Below are 22,347 nucleotides of genomic sequence, written 5' to 3'. Positions count from 1 at the left end.
TTTGCATGTGACAGCAATGACACTGAGAGTTTGGGAGTGTGAAATCCAATGATCTTGGAGGTGCTTGTTGAACTTGTTGTGTGAACAGTATGTCCCAGTTCTTGTGACTTGACTTTCTAGGTGGCAGAGAATTTATGCACCCACAGCCAGCACTGTGTTCCTCACAACAAGCCAAAGACAGAGTTAAACTGAAACAGCTGGCTACATTATGGATGAGTGATTAGTTTGAATTAACAGTCCTATCAGCACCCCAAAGTTACTGTGCTAAAGCCTAACAGAATACCTATTATGATTTTCAACATGATGCTTGGTGTTAAAGGTCTAAAACTCCGTAAAAACATGCATTATAAAACCGTCCTCACTCATACAAATCTCATAAAGACCTTCTCCTCCTTTTTCTCTCCATCCTCCATTAATCCCTCTCAGCTCCATCCCTGTCTCTTTCTTTCTGAATTGGAACTGCATTATCCGTCTGAGGCCCGAGCCGCTCGGCGCTGGCCCGGCTTTGCCCCGGTGTAAAGTGGAGATGATAATGTTAATTAAATCATTCATTTGGTTCAGATTAATTAGCGCCGCGCTACTTTTAAGCCGAGCCGTGGCTAATCAGATTAGGCCCGAGCGGAGGGCCGAGGCAGGCAGATGGATGCAAAAGAAGCTCACTTTGAAGTCCGGCCGCCGTCTGTATGCCGAGTAGGAGGAGGAGGAGGAGGAGGGAGGAGATTCTTCCATGCTCCGCTGCGTTTTTGTTTTTTTTTTCTCACTGTTGATGTTTTTCCACTTCAGTTCAATTCAAATCTGCTTAACCAGTGTGACAGCAAACAAACCTGCCTGCAGGTTTTAGCATTGTAGTATCAACTGAGGTAATTATGATAAAGATTAACGGATGAGAAATGGAACCATAACAAACAAAAACCATCCATTTACCTGTAGTTTTTTCTCCCTCATTTGAATGTGACTTCCTCTCCTCTATTTGTTTTTGCCTGTGTTTCACTCACAAGAATGTTTCAGGTCTCTTTTTCTCTCTTTTCTCTCAACCCCTCTCACTCTCCGGCTCTATCCGTTTCTCTATTTCTCTCAGCCTTGCGGGGCCTCACCATCTTTAAATTCATAACAATTCATGTTGCTGTTTTGTTAACAAGTGCAGCTAAAATTCTTCCTCCCCCCCCGCCTGCCGCCTTTCATCTCCCTCTCCTCTCTTCTCAGGTGTTTGAGGTATTAATTATTAATTTATCTATTTCTTTCTTTTTTTTTTTTTTACTTTTAATGACTTTTTCCACTCTGCAGAGTTGAGGGAATGTGTTTTTTACACAACAAATTATCAATTCCCTATTGGCGTTAGAAGACATTACCTGTTGAATTAATTCCTGTAATATCCCTCTAGGTTGCGTGTTCATTTTTTTCCCCTCCCTCTATTTATCTGTGGAAACACTTATTTTCTCGGCGTCACAGCCTCATAGTGGCAATAATCACCGACTGTAGGTTTTAGGTGTTATGCGGGTGATTAACATTCATTTATGCTGTTCCTCTCCTCACTCTCTCAAGCTCAAAGACACAAACTCCTGATTACTTTTTTGAGTTTTTTTCCTTACCACCCTTGCTTTCTTTCAAATTTTAGCAACTTACAGCACTTTGTGGTTATCAACATAATATTTCTCAAGCAGTGTACAGAACGTTTCCAAACTAAAGCAACTCTAGTTCATGCATTTAAATTATACCAAGTTAATAACCTAACATGGACTCTGGTCTGCCATTCAAAAAGAATGGACAAAAAAGGAAGATACAGATTTTCTGTGCAGCAAGATAATTGCAGCTAGACTTGCAATTGTTAAGCAGTTTAGGAAATACCGTTCTTTCTAAGAGTTAAATAAAGAGATATATTTCATATCTGTAAGCTAAATATGATGCTAGCAGCCAGTTAGCTAGTCGTAGCACTGGCAACAGGAAGAAACAGCTAGTCTGGCTCTTTCCGAAGGCAATAAGTAAGTAACTAAAATCTGCCAACCCTTCTTTAGAGATTGTTTAAGCTCCACATAATTGTAAACAAGGTAAAATAATTATTAAGTTATTTTGGGGGGGGCACTAACCAAACTTAGCGCAAGCTGTACAACTACAGTGGGCTACCCGATATAAAGTTATCCTAGAATGGGGACAGAAAACCCCAATATAGTGTCTCAGCTTTTCAGACGCATCAATTAAAAGCAGACACATGCAAACATACACTGTTAGAGCAGGGAAATAGGCTCTAGTTGTATCATGCATGTGCAGTTAGGTACAGCAGCACATACGCAAGTTTGGTTTAACCTTTAGGGTGCAAGGAAAGAAACAAGAGAGCTATATTGTCTCTAAATGAAATCTTTTGCTCTTGCTGCTAACATAAAAACTAGCCATGCCAAATTAGCTGGTTTAGCTTGCTAGTTAGCTGTTTTTGTAAGCTGGTTAGCTAGCAGTGTTGGGAAGGTTACTTTTGAAATGTAATTGGTTACAGATTACATTTGATTAGTTTTGATTACTTTTCTAATGAAGTGGGCAATAAACCTGAAAAATGAACTGAAATAGACCATGCCAAAAGAAGGCATTTCTACACAGCAAAGAGGATGAATGTTAAATTCTGTGTATACAATTTTTACCTGAAAAGAATACACTCAGGTGTTACATTAACCCCCTTGTTATCACCAACAATTTGTTAACTGTAATTCAATTAGGGCCTACATACGTTTTATCAGAAACTATAACTAATTACAATTAGATTTATCAAGTCATGATTAGCATGGCTATATAGTGAATGTCATTGCCATGAGTGTTAATTCATGCATCGACTTGAGTCAACAGTGTGTATTAAGGTAGCTAATGTGCGGTATGAAAAACTGCTGTTCCCCCCTGTGACTGAGCAATGTTTGTGTGACTTCAACTCCAATCACATGAAATCTGTCTCTCTCCCACTTTCTCTGTCTCCTGGCCAGCCCACCTGTACAAGTGCAGAGCGTTACGGGACAGCTGTGGTATGTGCCTGAAGGCGGACCCCAGGTTTGAATGCGGCTGGTGCGTCCAAGATAGGAAGTGCTCCCTCAGGCAGGAGTGTACCGGTGGAGGAAATTCCCACCTCCCGCTTCAGCTGGCAGAAGGCGGAGGATGGATGCACGCTACCTCTGGAAACAGCCGCTGCACACATCCCAAGATCACTAAGGTAAGCGTGCGTGTACATTTCTTGGTATTGCTACATATACATAAATTACACCACCCACTGCGTATTGAGCAGTGTGTGTGTTTGTGTGTGTGTGTGTGTGTGTGTGTGTGTGTGTGTGTGTGTGTGTGTCTGTGTCTGTCTGTAAAACACTTTCAGGCTACTTTCACTACTTTTTCTTCTGGTTAATGAGGAACGGTTGCCACATAGATGGAAAGAGAGTGCTGGCCTCTTTTCAGACGGAACAGAGGATGTTTTGAATCACAGAAGAGTTCAAACCTTGTAGAGTAAATCACATGATGCGGACAGCAGTTTTCATAAGCCAGTCTTCAAAAACATGGAGTTTGATGCTACATTGGCAGTTGATGGGATCCAGAATGGGCTCTGATCTCTTTCCCATGGTCAAACAAAATACACCAAGCCAAACACCAGCCACATGGCACATTCATCATTTCCATTACCGTATAAAGGAAAGGAACTATCACATATATGATATTTTGGCCTGTTTTACAAAACAACACCATCAAAAACAAGAAAAAATTCTTTAAACTGCACTACTTTTTGTCTGGTGTTTGCCCAATCTATCTATCAGTTTTGGGGAGTGTACATCCCTTCAGATATTATTAATATCAAATTGCAACGTAGTCTGTATCGTTAAAAGTGTAATTGTTGTCTCATGTTTAGCAGCCTTTTTGGGTGCCGAAAGTCATCTAACACAAGTTATGTCTCAGGCTTGCAGACAAATAAATAAATGAACTCATCTTATGCCACAATGTTTTCTCTTTCCTTGTTGAGCCTCAAGAAAGCCTTAAAAGTTTGGAACCCTACAAACCTATCTCAACTAGGATGTAATAAATGACCCTCTCAAATGTAGCCATTACCCACGACCTTTAGACATCACGGCAACAGTTTACTTCAATACACACATAATCCACATGCTAACAGTTTGCAAACAATTGGCTATAGACACTAGCAGAGTCGTATTTGAGCAAAATCCAGTAATACTGCTGTTAGTCGGCATGTTTCTTTGGCCTCTCACAACACCTTTGCCGGCTTCGCATCCCTCAGCTTACCAACAAATGTTTGTTGTCTTTGAAAGGGAGGCATACTGTAGCCAACTTTATCAGTACGCTATTAAACAACAATAACAACCCAGATGCTCTAGATAGGCTTCTACTAATACAACTAAAAATTACTATAAGCAATAAACCATCATAATAGGACCAATTACAAATATTTCCTCGAAGAATTGCTGGTATAAATACAAAAGACCAGAAATCAAAAACCCTCTCTGTATTTAATGTATTGGATTCCTGTTTAAAGCATTCTGAAAACAACAACTATTTTTACATATTGCACATGGAAACCCTGATACTGAAATTACTCTTCCCAAAATTGGCCACCATGGCAGTCATTTTGGCCATAGACAAAACTTGGCAACAAAACAGAATTTTGTAGAAAAAATGATGTAGAAAAAAAAACAACCATATGATGCCAAATTTTGCAAATATCAATGGAATGTCTGTTTCTGAAACAGTAGACACTGCATTTTCCCTCTGTTTATTCTGGGGTCTGGGAGAAAAACATTAAGCATCCTGCTGTGGGATTTCAGTTTTTTTCTATGGCTTGGTATTTGCTTTGAATTTTAATTATATCTGCCAAATATGAAGACATTCTTTAAGTCAAGTAACCTTTTAAAATCAAAAATACACACAAGAGTTTCTGTTGCATCAGTGCAAATATACATTTTTTTGAGGCCACATAGAGTTACTCAAGTATTACGATTGGTGGGAAAGAAAGAGAAAAGCATCCAACATTCACAGTCGGTATCAACCAAAAGAAAGTCCTCTAATCAAAACTCCTTCCAATGTTACAGTTCTAAAATCACCTGCAAAGTAAAGCAGCGCGGTGTCTTTGAGCACCACATCATAATCTCGTCAACTCGTGAAGACTGTAAAGTCACCTGCGGAGATCCAAGGCTGGTAAACCTTGATAGGACGTTGCGTCAGCTCTCTTTGTCGAAGCCCCCGTGGTCACGAAAGCCCTACGTGTCCTGAACCGAGAATGAAAGCTGCTCCATTTTAATGTGTTGCTATTAAAACACACACTTGTTGGGACCTTGTGCTTGCCCTTGGCACAGAAATGGTATTATTACTCACTGTTACATCAAACTGGTGCTCTGGAGACGGAGCACGTAGAGGTTTGTTTTGGTTTCGTTCTTTTTTGAACTGTCTTTTAGGCATGTTCACTATGTCACCGTCTCTCTCTGCATTGATGTGTATGGAAAGTTCGAAGGGTCAAAATCCAAAATTGGTCAGATTTAAGATTGATTCATTTTTTTCTGTCATCACATTTTGTCTGTTGATTATTTTCTAACTTTCTTTCAGTCTTGTCTTTCTGAGTATTTGTCAGAAGAGTAATTCTATGTGGCAGCTTTATGTCCAAGAAAAATTCCCCATGGGACAAATAAAGTAATCTTGAATCTCAAATCTTAAAGTAAGGAAAATCAGCCTTTCTCACTCCCAAACTGCTATAAAATCAGAATCGAAAAAGGGTTATTGTCCAACAAAAGGCAATGGAAACTCATTTTTCGATAACAAGTACAAAATCTGAGAAAAGAATAGGATATTCACACTTGATTAACGCTTAAATTAAAATTAAGGAATCAGATAATTATCTTGATATTAATCGAATAATATGTGTCACTATTCCCACTTGGTTTTCTATTTTTTTAAGAGCAATAAATCTCAGTAAAGACTCAATTTTCTTTCTTTTAATTGTCTATTATACACGTATTAGCTAAATATGAGAGAGTAGACTTTTGCATTGCCCCTTTGACTATATCCCAAATTAATTGTTAATTTAAGGTCACAACATTGATTCAGATCATGCATTTGGATTATAGTGTGATTCTGAGTTTCAGAGTTTCTCACTCTTTAACTTACAGAGCTGGTAATGCCACTGATATAATGTAATGTTAAAGCTTTTACTACTATTAGTTGGTCCTGATAATAAGATAATAACTTTGACCTAAATGTGTGAGAGAAAATTACGTCAATTGCAATGTGACATCCCTATTGTCAGAATAAATGCTGACACTGTGCATTTCTGCAAACCATGGATATGTTACATTTGTATGTTATTATGAAGCAGATATGTTAAAAATTTACATCATAACAATGCCATGGTTAACATATGGTTAGGTTTAGGCAAAAAAAAACTGTTATTCTGTATGGTGAGGAAAAGAGCATGTTTTGTCTTAAGATACACAAACACAGCAATGTCACAGTAAAAAAAAAAAAAAAAAAACACTTTTTGTGGCACTATCCCTACTGGAACAACAGAGACAGGTCATAAATAAGCAACAATATTTGGTGGCTAAAAAGCTGTTGGAAACATAGCAATGACTTGCTAAAACATAACCGCTTTTTGTTGGTCTAAACAAATGATCTACAATTTGACAGGTGTCTTGCATAGATGCCGCACCAATCACCATCCCCACTTCCTTCACACAACAAAGTCAGCTCATATACTATGTCACTTTATGCACGTTGATATGATATGTAGGAATCATTCCAATTCAACATATTTGTGGTTTGCAGAAGCACACAATGCCAACATTTTCCTCTGGCGACAGAGCTGAAGGTGATTGCAGATATGGCAGACAGAAAAGTTTCTGGTAAACTTTTCTGTCTTATCCTGTTCTTGTAGTTACTTAATGCTGTGTGTGAAACAGTGGTTGTATACAATCACTAAACATGTTTGTTTAAACATGCATTCACAAACTGAAAAAAGTATCTGTGTTTATGTACAGGGGAGTACATTGTGCATGCATCTGGTTGTGTGTTTTCGTGCACACAAACACAAGGGCATGTGAAGGAGAGGGGGGAGTGAGAGTGATGTGTTTTTATATTATGATAAAAGTACAAGTAGAGCAAGACTGGGAGTAATAAATGTCTAAAGAGTTATGAAAGCCAGAGTAAAAGGCGTCTTGAATATCAATAGCAGATATCTCTATGCTCTTGATTCATGGTTTCATTTTGCCCTGTTTAGTTTATATTACCTTCCAGGAGGATTGTATTTATCCAGTTGAGCAGCCAGTATGAGTACCAATAGATGTGCTATTCACTTAACAGTCATTCTGTTGACTCGGAGAGGTTGACTGAAACAATTAAAGTAAAAAGTACATTATTTTAAATCACCCAGTGCTAATTATGTAAAACTGTGATGCTTACATTTCTCCTACATAAAGCACAAACTGAGTAGGTAAGGGTTAGGTTTTGGTCATAACAATTGAAGATAAACTAGGTTAATTAGTCTCTGTATTAAAAATCCCTTTGATGTTTTACTGCCCACTGTCCTGCTTCATAATATCTGCCCTCTACAGTGTTCACATATGGCTGGCAGTAACTTCACATGGACCGAAAGAGCCCACCAGCAGTCTCTCAACACAAATAGCCGGAGTCGATCCTATCGAAAACAAGAACTCTTTAATAACGCCTAAGTCTCCAAACACCTTAAATCCAGTTTAATTCCCAATTTCGTATTCCCAGGTTTTCCAAATGTTCAAACATAATAACTAGATACGTTATAGATTGTTTGTTTGAGGCAGTGTTCCCAGGATAAAAAAAAAAGGCTGCTGCGAATTGAATTTCCTTTACTCCCATTTGCTTAGACTGCCTACAGGAATTCCCAAACTATTTTCCTGACCACATAAACAATTCTCCCAGTTTTTAACAGCTGCTGGGCCTTCCATGGCACATGTGCTATTGGTTACCGCTCAGACCACAGCAAGATTACCATGTTGCGCACACAAACACACACACAGTGTGTGTACCGGCCAGATAATAGGCTACTAGGAAACCACTGCTGTAATGCTGATGACTTGATGTGGCTACTCTGTGGCTAGGACGGTAATATAGAGGCCACACGGCCACGGAGCGACGCCACAGTACTTTACCTCCACTGGGTTCCTGGTCAGTGGTATTCAAAAGAAGTGGCCAACAAAGGAAGACAAAATATTTCAAAGAAAAAAACATTAATTGGATTAACTGCTACTTTCAAAGCTTTCGGATCTCAGAGGCTATATTAAAAAAAACTTCTTCTGCAACTCTTAGGTGTCTTAAAAATGGGAGACAATAGACATGGTGGAGGGTGGAGCATCTTTCCATAGACAACATGCGTTCTCAATTTTGACTGTGGTTCTCTGCAAAATTACTTAACTAATGCCACCTGTGCTGGCAAATGTAGCCTCAGTATTGACCGAAAATGACGTCAAAGCAGCCGAATATGTACAATAAGTCATAAGTAATATCCTCTCCCAGAACAAAACAGCTAAGAAGAAATATACATGAGAGTAAGTCGAAACAAAATTGCCATACACTCAGACTATTAGCTGATCAGCTCAGGTGGTTAGGGTTCGGTGGTTAATGGTCAGAAGCTGGCAGAGATTGTGTTATACTAGTATGCATCCTCAAGCATCTGTGGTCCTTGAGTGGTAGATCAGTTCGGCCACTCATGAGGAACAATTATCATTTCACAGTTATGTCTTGTAAGTTAGTGTTTGAAGTGTGGTTGTGTTGTATCAGACTATCTTCCCAAAACCACTTGAAGTTCGTCTTCAGCTGCGGGGCGCCTGTACTTTACATTCCCCAGAGAGCGGTGGTTATGTGCTTGTGAATGTGGTAGTGTTGTGTCAAATCGCTGCAACATGAGTCCATAAGCTGCCTGAGGTTCCATTTCCACACTGTGGCGTCTGCCTGCACGCCCACAGGCTCAGCGAGCACTACTTATCTTGTTATGTGGTGCCATACTTTTAGACTTCCAGAAGTTTCTGAGGTTCTAATGGAAATACACTCTCAGATTTAACAGAAATAAAAGAGTGGTACACAACCAATAGCAATGAGGTGTATTGGTCTGGCTCCACGTTCTGTACCACAACGATCATGTTTCAGACACATAGCTAGAGATCATAACATGCCTTATTAGAGGCAATGTTATTGCTTATTTAAAGTCTCCTTGTCCCAGAAGTATGTAAGGCATCTGCCTTTGGTCGGTTACTTACAGTTGGTTGCACCCAGCACTTTCACCCCCCCCCCCATGTTTTGAGGAATGTTGAGATATCCTGTTCGATCATGATACCACTGATGGATGCATGTGAAGGCAATTTGCACAAAATTTGCCCCAGTTACCACAACCTCACCTGTCTTCTTATAGATATGAGAGAGGAATGATGGATGGTCACGAGGAAGGCTAGTTTAGTTGGGTAAAAGACTCAGTCAGTGGTACATTGCTAGGCTCTTGGTAAAGGCGTAATATGCAGGATTTTCCCTTAAAAGCCATGTATTGAGTCACACAAAGGTCATCCTTCCCAGTTATTATCTGTGACCCACTTGAAGTGTGTAGTAGTGCATTTATCTGCAAAGATCCTGCCCTCTACCTGGATTCTGTATTATTTTGATGTGTTTGGGATGTTTCTAAGCATTTAGTCTCCCCAGCCAATAACAATGCATCAATGAGGCTTCAGATCTTAAGGCCCAGACACACCAAACCAACATCAAAGACCAAGCGGTGACAAAAGCCAACTGTTGCTTCGCCTTGGGTCATCTGTGTCTCTGTCAAAAAGTTGCACTAGAATACACAGCAAAGACTACAGCCAACAGCCAGCTGTCATGTATGCTCTGCCCCTGCTTGAGCTGAATTGCTAATCAGGATGATTTAATTCACAGACAGGCTCCTCTGTCTCCGATGCTGATTCAGCATACTAAATCTGCTTAAAAGAGGCAAACAAGGGCTAACAAAGACCGACGAGGGCCAACGGTTTGGGACACACGATAAAGACTGGGGCAGTAGATGCTCACCAATGGCCAAATGCCAAACATCATTGAGTAACGGCCAGCCGTTGCCTTGGTGTGTCAGGACCTTAAGGGACTTATGTAGCCACTTGGTGCTACACTGTAAGCAGCATGCATCTAAGAGGAAGCTACAGGAATTGTGAACCCTGCACCTAAAACAAGCAAATATAGCAAGACAAATCACAGAGCCGATATAGCGTGTCCCAAAACAAAACTGGGTTTGGCTTTTACTCTCAGTGGTTAGCACTGAATGATAGGATGGGCATGAACAGCGACACTGAGTTGGCCTTTTTCTGTTCAATATTTAGGTGCAAGCGGTTAACTCTGTATAGCTTACTAAAGTATGGACTCCATTACAACATATACAAAGTTCTAACTGTAGTAGCTTTCAGTGTATGTACAAGCAGTGTGAGGAGGAGGAGGAGGGTTCAAGTTTGAATGTTGTATTTACTTAAGTAACAACAATTCCTAACATAGTATACCTTTAACTACAATACTAGTATACCTAAGATCTTAAGTATTATATATATATATGTGCTTTATATATAAAGCATTGTGCTGTGCTTATGGTGTGAGAGTATTTGCTCTTCATTGCTCCCTCTTTCTGTTAACCCCCCCCACCCTTTTGATGATGGTGGTAATCCCCTTCAGCAGCACACTTCTCTGTCTTCCTCTGTTGCCTTTCTGTCTGTCTGTGGCTCTGCCAGTGTTTATATCCCAGGGCTTGGTGGCTAGCTGATATTGTGTTTTGCGGTATCATAGCTTCATTCTTCCAAAAAACCATCCGAAGCCCCATTTCCACACCCTGACATCTGTTGTCCATATCCTACCCTAGAGCTTGATGGCTACTCGCTCTGGTCAGTGTTTACCAGCTATTGTGCTTGTGGAACCAAAGTGCTGAGGCTCTACTGGCGCCTGAGGTTCCAACATGAGTCAGCTTCCAAATAGCAGGAAGCATTATCCCTTGCCAAACTGCTTTCACTCTGTCTCGCTTTTTGTCTCTTAATTCAGTTCTCTACTTTTACTACGTTATTTTACAGAATATTTTTAAGGTATTAGTTTTCAGACCCCATCAGTTCATATATTCAGACATTATTAGATTCCAGTTCAGACTATTCTCTTAAAAAACATGACTGATATTGCCTGTTGGTCTGTCGTTGTGCATTTAAAGTCATGTCTGTTGTAGCACAATGCTGCCAACGGTAAAAACTTCCAAAATGTGGTTCATCTAACAGTTTGTCGTACTACTGTTTAGTAGTTTACTGGCATGATAAAGCTTTCGCTCATTTAAACAAATAATTTCATACTTGATATGTTCAATGTGAAAATCTTAAGTAGCCATTTTAGCTAATTTTATTTAGCATCAAGACGATACATTGATCACAGTCAATCTCGGACATGTCTTGACAACAAATTTCATTCAACATTTTCATTTACAGTTCTTAAGAGGGAAAAAACATCGTTTCAAGAAAATAGCATAATCAAGGAGAGAAAAGACAGCAGAAGAAAAATTGGAACAAAATGTGTTCCTTAGTTCAGTCAGATACAAAATTACAGGTGCCAATCTCATTTCAAGGTGTCCTTTTTCATATACAATTGTACAGTCATTTTTTTTTTTTACAATATGTGCTCCTGTCTCAGTCTCCTCGTCTGCTGTTTGTTAACTTAATTGAAATTTTTCTGACTGCATTGTTTTTCAAGTTTTCATTTGACTGCAGGGAGTGGCTAAAGTGAGTCTTAAGTGTTTTATGGTATTTATCGAGTTCACTACTGGCTTCCAGGCAAAGCTTTTAATTTGTACATTTAAATATAGGCTTCTCATCTTTCATCATTTTCTATATTAATTTCAATGCCCCACATTTTCCTTTATAATGTTATTATCAATTTAATCTCATAAACCTTCTATTTGAGTATTTTCATTTTCATTTTGACTTTTTTCACTTTTCCATTAAAATTTTCTGCATGGATTTTTCTTTTTTAAATTGTGTTTCTGTGAAAAACATACTCCATAAAACACGCTTCCTTCAAACTTGACAGAAACAAAATAAAACTCACCCAAACCATCTTCATTACTCCTAATAGTAATGTAGTTAGTAAGTCCACTGTTCCAACATTCCCCAGCTCCGGTTTGGTCATAATAAATCCTTAGACATAAAAAGTATGCCATTCCCCCACAGTCTCTCTTTGCCAATGCTGGCCACTGGCTGTTTACATTCCTGTAACTTCTCCCTCCACCACTAGGTGTTGCAGTGTCTTTCAAATCAGCTGCATCTTCCAGCAGTCTTCCACCGGAGACTGAGCTCTGGTTGTGCATGCTGTGCCCCATATACAATGAGTTTAAGAAAGAGAAAGAGGAGCGTCTGTATTTCTGATGGTACTGAAAAACATACTTTCAGGACTTCTAACACCGGTATACAATGATACCACCCGAGCGTACCCTGGAGCATCTGGTCAGCTTTTTGTGGAAAAACTTAGTGCTCTTCCCTTTATCAGTGACTACAGGTGAAGTGCCCTTGAGCAAGACATTTAACCTCCAGCTGCTCCAGTGGTGCTTTTCAGTAGCCAGCAGTATCGAATTCTGTTCCCAAAGCATTGTGCAGAAAGGGTTTGAATCTCAGCAGACTTTCTCTGCATAAAAGTTAAGAGTGACATTTCGTGTGTCTGACGAAACAAACCGTTCATTCCCCAAACTAGTCCATGATGCTGAAATTACTATTCATCAAAGTCTGCTGTTTGCTTCTATCTGTAGTGTAATAATAGCACTGTGCCTCCATACTGTTGGTGCCTGAGTTTGCATTTCCACCCTGTGCTGTCTGCTCAGCCAAGCACTGCAGGAGAACAGGGCAATGGACAGATTACACATAATTACCTCATGATGCTTGTTAGGGATTAGGTTTGGGTGTGTGTGTCCGCGTTGTAGTGCATGTGTGCGTGTTTGTGACAGCCACTGTCCATCAGTCACCATATTTGTTTTGTCACACCACACCTGTCCCCGTTACGCGCCATAATCTGGCTAGATAAATCACATTATGGTTCGGCAGCTCGACTGAGCGTTGCATCGCCACAGTCCCGTCGACTGAGCCAAGCCAGCATAATAAGTTTCAATTAAACCCCCAAGATGATGCCTTTGGTTAGTGCCTGTGTGGTTCTGTTTTTTTTTTTTTGCCCTCTCTTTATCTCATTTTCGGTGTTTTTCAAAGCCAAGAGGGTGATTTTTCTTCATTAGAACTGTATGGAGTGAGTGTGTGTGTGTGTGTGTGTGTGTGTGTGTGTGTTTGTGTGTGTAACTGGCTCCATGTGTTTTGATCTGTGTGTATGCCTGTGTGTTTGATGTCTTCTGTCATGTTTGAGAACTATTTTCAGACTTTAACCGTTTGAAACCTGAGTAAATTAGATGTTTTTCTTTCAAAAGCATGAGAAGAAGGCAATTAGCATCAAAAGTAAGAATTACCCAAAAATTAGCAAAAAAAAAAAGTAAAAAGTGCACAAAAATTATGTGAAAATTAGTGGGGGAAAAAATAAAAAATAAAACACAAAAAATACCGAATCTAATTTCTTGAAATTTGTGGAGCATGTATCACCAAGTTTCTTATAGCCTCTTTCCCATGTTTTTGAAAGAAATCACACCAATTTGCTCAGAGGTTGAAATATTTGTGAAAGGCATCTGAAAGCAGCAGAAGGTGAAGAAGGTGATGTCACTCCAGGCTTTAAAGGGTTTAATTAGTTAAATGAGGACACAATGTGAAACTGTGGATACATTTGTGTTTTAAAGAGTGTGTTTGTTTATGCGTGTGTGAATATAATACATGATCTCTTTTTCCATCATCTTTACCTTTACATCTTCCTTTAACCCCTTTCTGCGTGCTCTTCGTCTTTTCTCCTGACCTCCATCCTCTTATCATTCCAGTTGTTCCCTGAGACGGGGCCTCGCCAAGGGGGAACCAGGGTGACCATTCTGGGGGAGAACCTGGGTCTGCAGTTCAGAGACATCCAAATGGGTGTCAGGCTGGGCAAGGTTCCATGTGTTGCCATTGAGGAGGAGTATGTGAGTGCAGAAAGGTAAGTTATGGAACAGAGGATACTCTCACAAGCATTCACATGCACAAAACTGCTGTGAAAATAGCACACAAACACACATGAATGCACTGACACATACAGACACCTGTCATCTGTCTCACAAACACACACACACACACACACACACATCTGAGGACACACACACCAAAGGCAGTAGCAACAAGCACCTATCTTGTCCTGGCCAATCAAACAGCAGGAAAAAAGTAAACCAGAATACATATTTTGCAGAGGTGCCTATGCATCCACATCCAGCAGCTGAACAGATATTGATTTAAGCTTTTTTAAATTTTTTTTGCATTTGTGTGTGTGTATATTTGTGTAAATTCCATCCATTGTTCCTGTCCATTACTCCCTACATATGCTCTTTCCTTTATTTTTCTCATCCTGACATTTACTCGTCTGCAGGGTCCTACACGGCTGAGGAATTGGGTTCACGCAGATCAAACAATCTCTCTGTAGTGCAGTTAGTTGGGAAATGATGCATGTTGAGATAGAGGGTATCTCTGTTCAAATATTACACACACATACACACATCAGTTATTTTGAGTATTATTCCTGACATCTATGCACGGCTTCAAAAATGTCCAGGACACATTTTTCATATCTTCCCCTGCTTCCCAGTCAGCTTCTTCCTGGGATTTTAATCTACTGTATTATATATTTTTGGTGCTGTGTACAATGTATACAATGCCCACTGTAGTCATGGGAATAACCTTTTAATTTCATCTTTTTGTTTCCACACATGCTATGCAATCCAACTGTCAGTAAAAATGTTGGTATTGTAAATATTGACACAAACTTTATGGTTGAACAACACTGGTTAATGTGATTAGGTTTAGGCACAGAAACCACTTAGTTATGGTTTGGTTAAGATCATGTTTTGGCTTAAAATTCTGATTTTGTGGGCACAATTCGAGTTGGAAACACAGTGATGTTTTGCTAAAAAAAAAAAAAGAAAATCATGTCTGTATGGCTAAAACATTACAGGGAAAACAAGGGGAGTTCCCAAAAAAATATCCACGTTTGGGTGTTAAAAAGCCACTGGATTAACAGCCATGGGTCACAAAAAAAAATACCCACATTGGGGGGCTAAGAATTCACAGGAAAAATAGTGGCGGGTCCCAAAAAAACATCCATGTTTGGGTGCTAAAAAGCTGCTGTAAAAATAGCCACTGGTTGCATAAAAACACCTATGTTTGGGTCCTAAAAGCCTCTGGAAAAACAGCCACTGTTAGGGAGCTAAAAGTTGCAGGAAAAACAGCAGCGGGTCCCTAGAAAACATCTGCATTTGGTGGCTGAAAAGACAAGTCCCCAAAACACCCCCACGTTTGGTGCCTAAAAAGCTGCTAGAAACACAACAATGGCTCGTTACATGATTGGTTTTGTCATTTGTTGGTCTTAAACAGCAGTCTGCAGTGGGGTGCAGCTTTGCAAGCATCTGGCCCAGGTGACGTGACATCCATCATCCCTTCAGCTAATAAATTGTCACTTTCGAAACATTGTTATAATGCGTATGTGACATGCAAATGTTAGGTATTTGGGGTTTGCAGCAATGTTAAATGCCAACACTTTCCCCTGGCAACTGTGCTGTGCAGTTTTTTATTTACATGTTCATTTGACAGGGACAAATGCATGAAACAGATGCTATGCATACAGGTTTCTAGCCAAGGCTAATTTGCAACCCCCATCCCGTGATGTATATTAATAAATTAGCAACAGTTTGAAGCAGCATTTAATAAAATGTCAGATTCTGTGTAAAAACGTTGGTATTCGTGTACGGTTGGACTAGAACAACCTGACCTTGGCCTCTTTTCTCTTCTTCTTTTCATCAATCTCTTCAACTCTCCACCCACAGAATAGTGTGTCTGCTGAACGACGCTACCGGCTACAGGGTTCAAGAAGCTCAGGTTGAGGTGTGTGTGAGAGACTGCGTCAACGACTACAGAGCCCTGTCGCCAAGGCCATTCACCTTTGTGGTAAGTGCCATACAAGGGGTCTGAGATTAGAAAAGTTATTTTACATGGACCATGATGATTCAAAAAAGACATTGCTTTGATGAGAGGCCTCAAGTAATTGAGCAAAGGGTTCAAAGAACAGTCAAAATATGATTTCAGAGTGCTTTTTTCCCCAGCATTTTCAACATTACATAGATGAATGTTATTTTTCTTTAGGTACACCATGATTGGATTTAATGGAATCCTGTGCCATTATGTTCATTATATTTCGGGCACAAAAGGGCAAAGTTAGCACGTCTGTTGCAGCAGTCGATGCTTAGAGTTGCAGGTGACACCTTCATGAGGACTCTGTAATTCTCTGTGGATTCCCTGTAATATTTGCAGCTTCCAGTCAGTTTTTAAGCCTTTCAGGTGTTGTTTGTATTACCTCTGTTGCCTGTATTACCTTTTAATTTATTATTATTCATAGCATAGACTAATTTTTGTGTCATTTATACTTATTTTTTGTGCATCTCCATTGTGTACCATATGATTACATTATTTTGTTTGAGGCATCTCATCACTGCTTTCTGTCACTTTTAAATTACAATGGTTTGTTGAAATTACACATCAAAACAAGATGGCTCTGTTGATGTAAACACAATTAAGCAATCATATGTAATTGTTTTTTTTAACACTATTTATATGCAAACTCAGTTGTCCTTGAGTTTCTTGAGTTTTGTCAAGTTTCAGAGAATGATGCCTTTGTAATATTGTGTGTACTTTTTTCTTCCTCCTCCAGACCCCATACTTCACCCGTATCCAGCCATCTCAAGGGCCCATTTCTGGGGGTACACGGGTCACCATCGAGGGCAGCTACCTCAACGCAGGCAGCTACGTGTCTGTCAGCATAGGACCGCAGCCCTGCTACTTCAAAAAGTAAAGAATCTTTTTTTTAAATTAAATTTTAATCATCCCTGTGGGGAAATTGGAACATCACAACAGAGAATAAAATTAAGATAAGACCAAAAAAGAGCACTGAAGATAGTAAAATAAATTCATAATTATGACTGAAGGTACTGTAGATAATACAGGCAATGAATAGATAAAGATAAATATGTGCATACATAAACATGCTCTTTAAAGATTTGTGTGTGTTGAAAAAAAAGTCTTTCTCCTAAAGATATTACATGCACATGTACGCATGTAATCAGTGTGTTAGGTTAGGATGTTGTGTTGTGTGTGTGTGTGTGTGTGTGTGTGTGTGTGTGTGTGTGTGTGTGTGTGTGTGTGTGTGTGTGTGTAGGGTTGGGGGATCATGCATGTGTGTGTTGACATGTGTTTGCATGCTTGTTGCTTGCAGACATACAGCATCTCTTTGTCTGCACTCACACAGGCTTTCTCTAATCTAGTGCATGAAAAAATCCAAAGTATCACCACAGTTGCTCGCTTGTCAAATGCATGGATTAGTCTCTCATAGCTAATCTCTATTGAAGCCACTGTATGCTAGCTTTGATGTCACAGCACTTGTTCCCGTGCTGCAGCCTGCTCGCAATAATCCAACAGATTCCACTTCATGGCGACTGTTCGCTCAGCTCGACGCTGTCTTTATCTATCACACCCTAACTGTGTGACTGTGTTTGTGGCATCTTGTGAAGGTTGCTGGGCCATGTGTTCTTTGTGAATGGGGTTGCCATGGTTACAAGCAAAAGGGACGAAGGCAGGGTGGATGTTGTAGATTCTCTCTCTCTCTCACTGACCGTGTGACTGCCATGGCATATAGAGGCACAATAGAATGTGCAACATTGCATTAAAGTGCACACGCACACACACACACACACACACACACACACACACACACACACGCACACACACACAAACATACATATCGCTCCTGTGAAGTCATGGCCCAGAAAAGCAGCCACCACTCAACTGTGCTAAATACATATTAGATAGTGTAGCTACTGGGGACTGCAACTGAATATGTTATTTTGCCTATGGGATGCACGCTCACACACACACACACACACACACACACACACACACACACACACACAAAATCCATCCCTCCCCCAGTGTTTGTGACTGGTGTTGTTGATCCTTGTCAGCGCACCAATCATAGCAGGTAAACTTCATTAAACACAACTTCACAAGACTTGTTTCTACATATTTCTTGTCTTCCTTACACTCAGCACATTTCATTGTATATGAGATATTACTGTAGGGAAAGGGTTACACCAGTACACCACCATATTTTGGTGAGGAATTCCCCTTCTTTAGTTTTTAAGCTAAAAGTTATTTTATTTTATAAAAACAAGATGTCACTGGGTGTATATCTAACACTATCTTACCTATAGACCTAATTGACATATTATGCACATATATATTATTTAGGTAAGAAAAATGCATGTAAATGCATTGTGATCAGAATATCATCAGATCAGCAGGACCTCCTCCATATGTGGATGCTCTGGATCTTAGGGTTAGGGTTAGACCATGCTCTAAAAAAAACCAAATTTGCTATTTCAGTTCAAAGTTCACTTAAGTTTGCTCCTTCCTGATTGTTTAACCCTTTGAAAAGGCAGAGAAATATATTCTAGAGATAGATTTTTTTTTCTACAGATGCTACAGAATTCTTATTTTAAAGCACCTTTTTCAGGGGGGTGGCTTTCCATTTTTTTCTCTCTCTCATTTTTAGGTAATTTTCTTGTATTTTCAAGAATTTCCTGCTAACTTGGGGTTTTTTTCCTCTTATGTTTCTCATTGCCTTCTCCCAGTGTTTGTGAAAAGAAAATCTTATTTGCTTAGGTTTTAAGGACTTAAGCAAGCCCAAAAGCTGATGTGGTTTAATATGTCTTTATAACTTCAATTGGTCCAGAATCTAGCTGCCCATATCATCACCAGAACTTCCTCCATAGATCATGTCCCTCCTGTTCTTCAGTAACTTCACCAGCTCCCTGGTAAATGTCGTATTGATTTCAAGATTCTTCCTCTTCTCACCTTTAATCCCTTCATAACCCCGCCACTTGACTACCATGGGGTCCAGAGCCTTCACCCTTTCTGCCCACTGCCTTTGGAACTCTCTCCCACAAGACATTCACAATATTGATTCCCTCTCCACCTTTTCTCTGCTGTCTGAAAACTCACCTTTTGAAGGTGGCATATTTGGTCTGATCTTGACTCTAATGGCGACACACAAACCAAGATATCCAATGATGACGAAGTTACGATGATGATTTTATATGCAGTTTTTATAATTATTAGTTTTTGTTATTTTAGTAACTTGCTGTATATTACTGTTTTCCCTGACATAATGATGTATGGATACATTGTTGCCCAAGGAGCTAGCAAGCCTTAAAATAAATGATGGCCATCTATGACACCACATGCCTTCACCTTGGAAGTGTCATGTTTTAAGTCCCCCTTCCAGTCTAATTTGCTTATTGAGACCTGATCGCAGTGCAGGCAGAAACAAGATAAAGGAAACACTTTTCACAGGTCACATGATAATACCAGGTATAAATGGAGCCAGTGACCGTACGATGTGCACACAGTATACATTGCTGCTAATGGCTCACGCAGTCAAAAGCTCCAACTATGATGAGCCAGCTTTGATTGCTGTGATGCATGAGGCCAGGAGAGCGGCCATTTTGCAGGACTTGATTGTCTTGCTGGGATGGAATGCATTGGTCACAAGTGGGATTATCTAATGAAATTAGCGGTTTACAATATGATTTTAAGAGAATGAGACTAAGTGTCACGATCCCTGCCTTCTCCTCCCTCCAGTATTTTTCCACTCACTCTCCCTCTGCTCACTCTACCTGCTGGCCACACCCACCTACTCTGCCTGCTCTGCTCTCTCACCTCACAGCTGCAGCTCATCAGTAATCAACCCAGGATATAAGCCTCCACCACACACACACTCATCGCCAGATTGTTCTTCAGCGTTATGCCAGACTTTCCAGCGTTATCCTGCCTGATCTTCCAAAGCCGACCCTGCCTGTCCCCGACCTGCTCTCTTCGCCTGATCCCCGGAAAACCTACCTGCCTTCTGTCCCAGACCACGTGTTCTGATTCTGCGTTCCTGATCTGCTCCGCTGGTAAAGACTTCTCCGCTTCTGCTCCGGCGATTCTGCTGTTTAATCCCCACTGGTACCGCTGCATTCTCGGACTGCTCCTCTGGCTTCGAAACCTCCGCCTGTCCCCGACCACTCCTCCGCCATCTCCTCGACAGTACCTCCACACGTGCTGTCAAGCCGTCGGACTACGGGGTTTCCTCCTCACCCACGCCGAGTGCAGTAAGCCGTCTCGTAGCATCGTTTGCCTCCATAGACTTTGTTTGGGGTTCCGACCAAGAACGAACTTTGTGCTGAACTGCTTCTCCTTGCTGCGTGTTTGATTTGTGCTGGGTTTAATAAGCGTCATTATAACTTCTCAGTTTACGGTGTACTGCATCTGGGTCCACAGCACCCGTTACAGTACAATCTGGCAAACATGGACCCAGCAGATAACGCCGCTCTCCATTCCCGTCTTGCCAGCGTTGAGGATGTTACAGCAGCATGAAGCTCAGCTCACCTCCAACGCAGCTGAAGCTCGTAAAATCGCTTCGGCGCTGGAACAGCGCTAACTCTGTTAGCCACCAAGTGCAGCAGATGGCTTCCTCACTGGCCCAGCACGCTTTCGCCGCCACCGGCCCCGCCTCACCTGCTCCACCACAGATGCCAGCGCCTAGTCCGGTATCCGAACCCGGGTGGGGTTCGGAACGATACGCCCGGGGATCCTGAGGGCTGTAATCCATTTTTTGACGAACTGTTCAATCCTGTTTGCCCTGCAGCCCCAAACCCGCCACAGAGGAGCCAGAGTCGCCTTCACCATAAACCACCTCACCGGCAGAACACGTTTGTGGGGACAGCGGAGTGGGAGAGAACCACGCCTGCTTGCGCCTCCTTCCAGACCTTCAGCGGAGGAGCTACGAAAGGTTTTCGGACCCGTTCCAGCAGGACCTGGCGCCACTGGGGAGTCTCCTGAGCCAAAGACAGGGGAACCGACGGTAAACGACTTCGCCATAGAACTTCAGAACCCGGGCGGCTGAGCGATTGGAACATGGCAGCTCAGTGTGGCGCCTTTTCCTCAATGGGCTGGCCCGTACATTAAAGCGAGTTGGTCTGGTTAGACCTCCCCAGTTCTTTGGATGGGCTCATTGAACTGACTAAAGATTGGACAGGCGAATTCAGGCCAGAAGGAGAGAGCAACGGTTGGAGGACTGATCTGGACCTCCGTCCGTCGGACTGGGCCGCCTGCCTCCTGGTTCTCATTCCGATGCCACCGGCGGAGCCAATGCAGGTGGGTCGCACTGGTCTGCCCCGAGCGAGAGACGGCGTCGAGGTAATCTTTGCCTCTGCTGTGGCCAGGCCGCCATTTTATCACGGTGTCCAGCAAAGGGAGGGCTCAGCGGTAGACGGGGGCATCCTGCTGAGCCAATCACTGAACTCTGTCCCCAATCAAAGACCGCTGTTTCATGTCCAGCTTCTGTTGGCAGAGGGGTCCCACACCCTCGCCACCTTTAGTAGACTCTGGAGCCGATGTTAATCTCGCCGATGAGGAACTCGCCCGGCAGCTGGAGATCGAGCTGGATCCTCTGCCCTGTCCCATTCCGGCCAGCGCATTAGACGGTCACCTCCTGGGAAGAGTCAGCACCAGACCACGCCCATCTCCATGCTCCTGTCGGGTACACACCTCAGAGACCATCAGCTTTTTGTGTTGAGATCTCCTAACCTCCCTGATCCTTGGTTACCCCTGGCTGCGCCGTCATAATCCCCACATTGACTGGTCCACAGGGTCCATTTGGAGCCCTCCTGTCACCAGATCTGCCTCCAGCAGACTGTCAAGCCCCTTGTCACCTGCAGTTCCTGCTCTACACCAGATCTCCAAGGTACCATCTGAATATCATGACTTCAGGTGTTCAACAAGCGAGGCCCGCGTCCTGCCTCCGCATCGGCCCCACGACTGCGCCATTGACCTCCTTCCGGCTCTGTTCGCCCTAAGGCGCCTTTACTCCCTATCGGCACCTGAGAGGGAGGCGATGGACATGTACATTAAGGGGGCCTTGGCATCCGGCATCATTCGTCCCTCCTGGTCCTCGCCTTGGCGGTTCTTCTTCTAGATTAGTAAAAGGATGGTTCCCTGAGGCCCTGCATTGATTATCGGGGTCTTAATGACATCACCATTAAGAACCGCTACCCCTACCTCTCATGGCTTCAGCCTTTGAACTGCTCAAGGGTCCACCATCTATACTAAACTG

The 22,347-nt window shown here is 41.7% G+C and overlaps 1 protein-coding gene across 2 annotated transcripts in view; it reads left to right on the top strand.

Annotated features, from left to right (window-relative positions):
* LOC121946885 (plexin-A1-like) overlaps nucleotides 1-22,347 on the top strand; it is a 377,140-nt gene that overhangs the window by 275,563 nt on the left and 79,230 nt on the right. For both annotated transcript variants that reach the window (XM_088082491.1, XM_088082493.1), the window contains exons 15-18: nucleotides 2,961-3,184; nucleotides 13,943-14,094; nucleotides 15,968-16,088; nucleotides 16,849-16,985. In XM_088082491.1, the coding sequence (XP_087938617.1) occupies nucleotides 2,961-3,184; nucleotides 13,943-14,094; nucleotides 15,968-16,088; nucleotides 16,849-16,985 (634 nt within the window). The remainder of the gene's footprint in view (nucleotides 1-2,960; nucleotides 3,185-13,942; nucleotides 14,095-15,967; nucleotides 16,089-16,848; nucleotides 16,986-22,347) is intronic.

Source organism: Plectropomus leopardus, chromosome 9 (assembly GCF_026936395.1).
Source record: "Plectropomus leopardus strain MGB_pleo_1.0 chromosome 9, ASM2693639v1, whole genome shotgun sequence".
Lineage (NCBI taxonomy): Eukaryota > Metazoa > Chordata > Actinopteri > Perciformes > Serranidae > Plectropomus > Plectropomus leopardus.
Note: the sequence above shows the minus strand (reverse complement) of the source record. Positions and strands in the feature narration are given on the sequence as shown.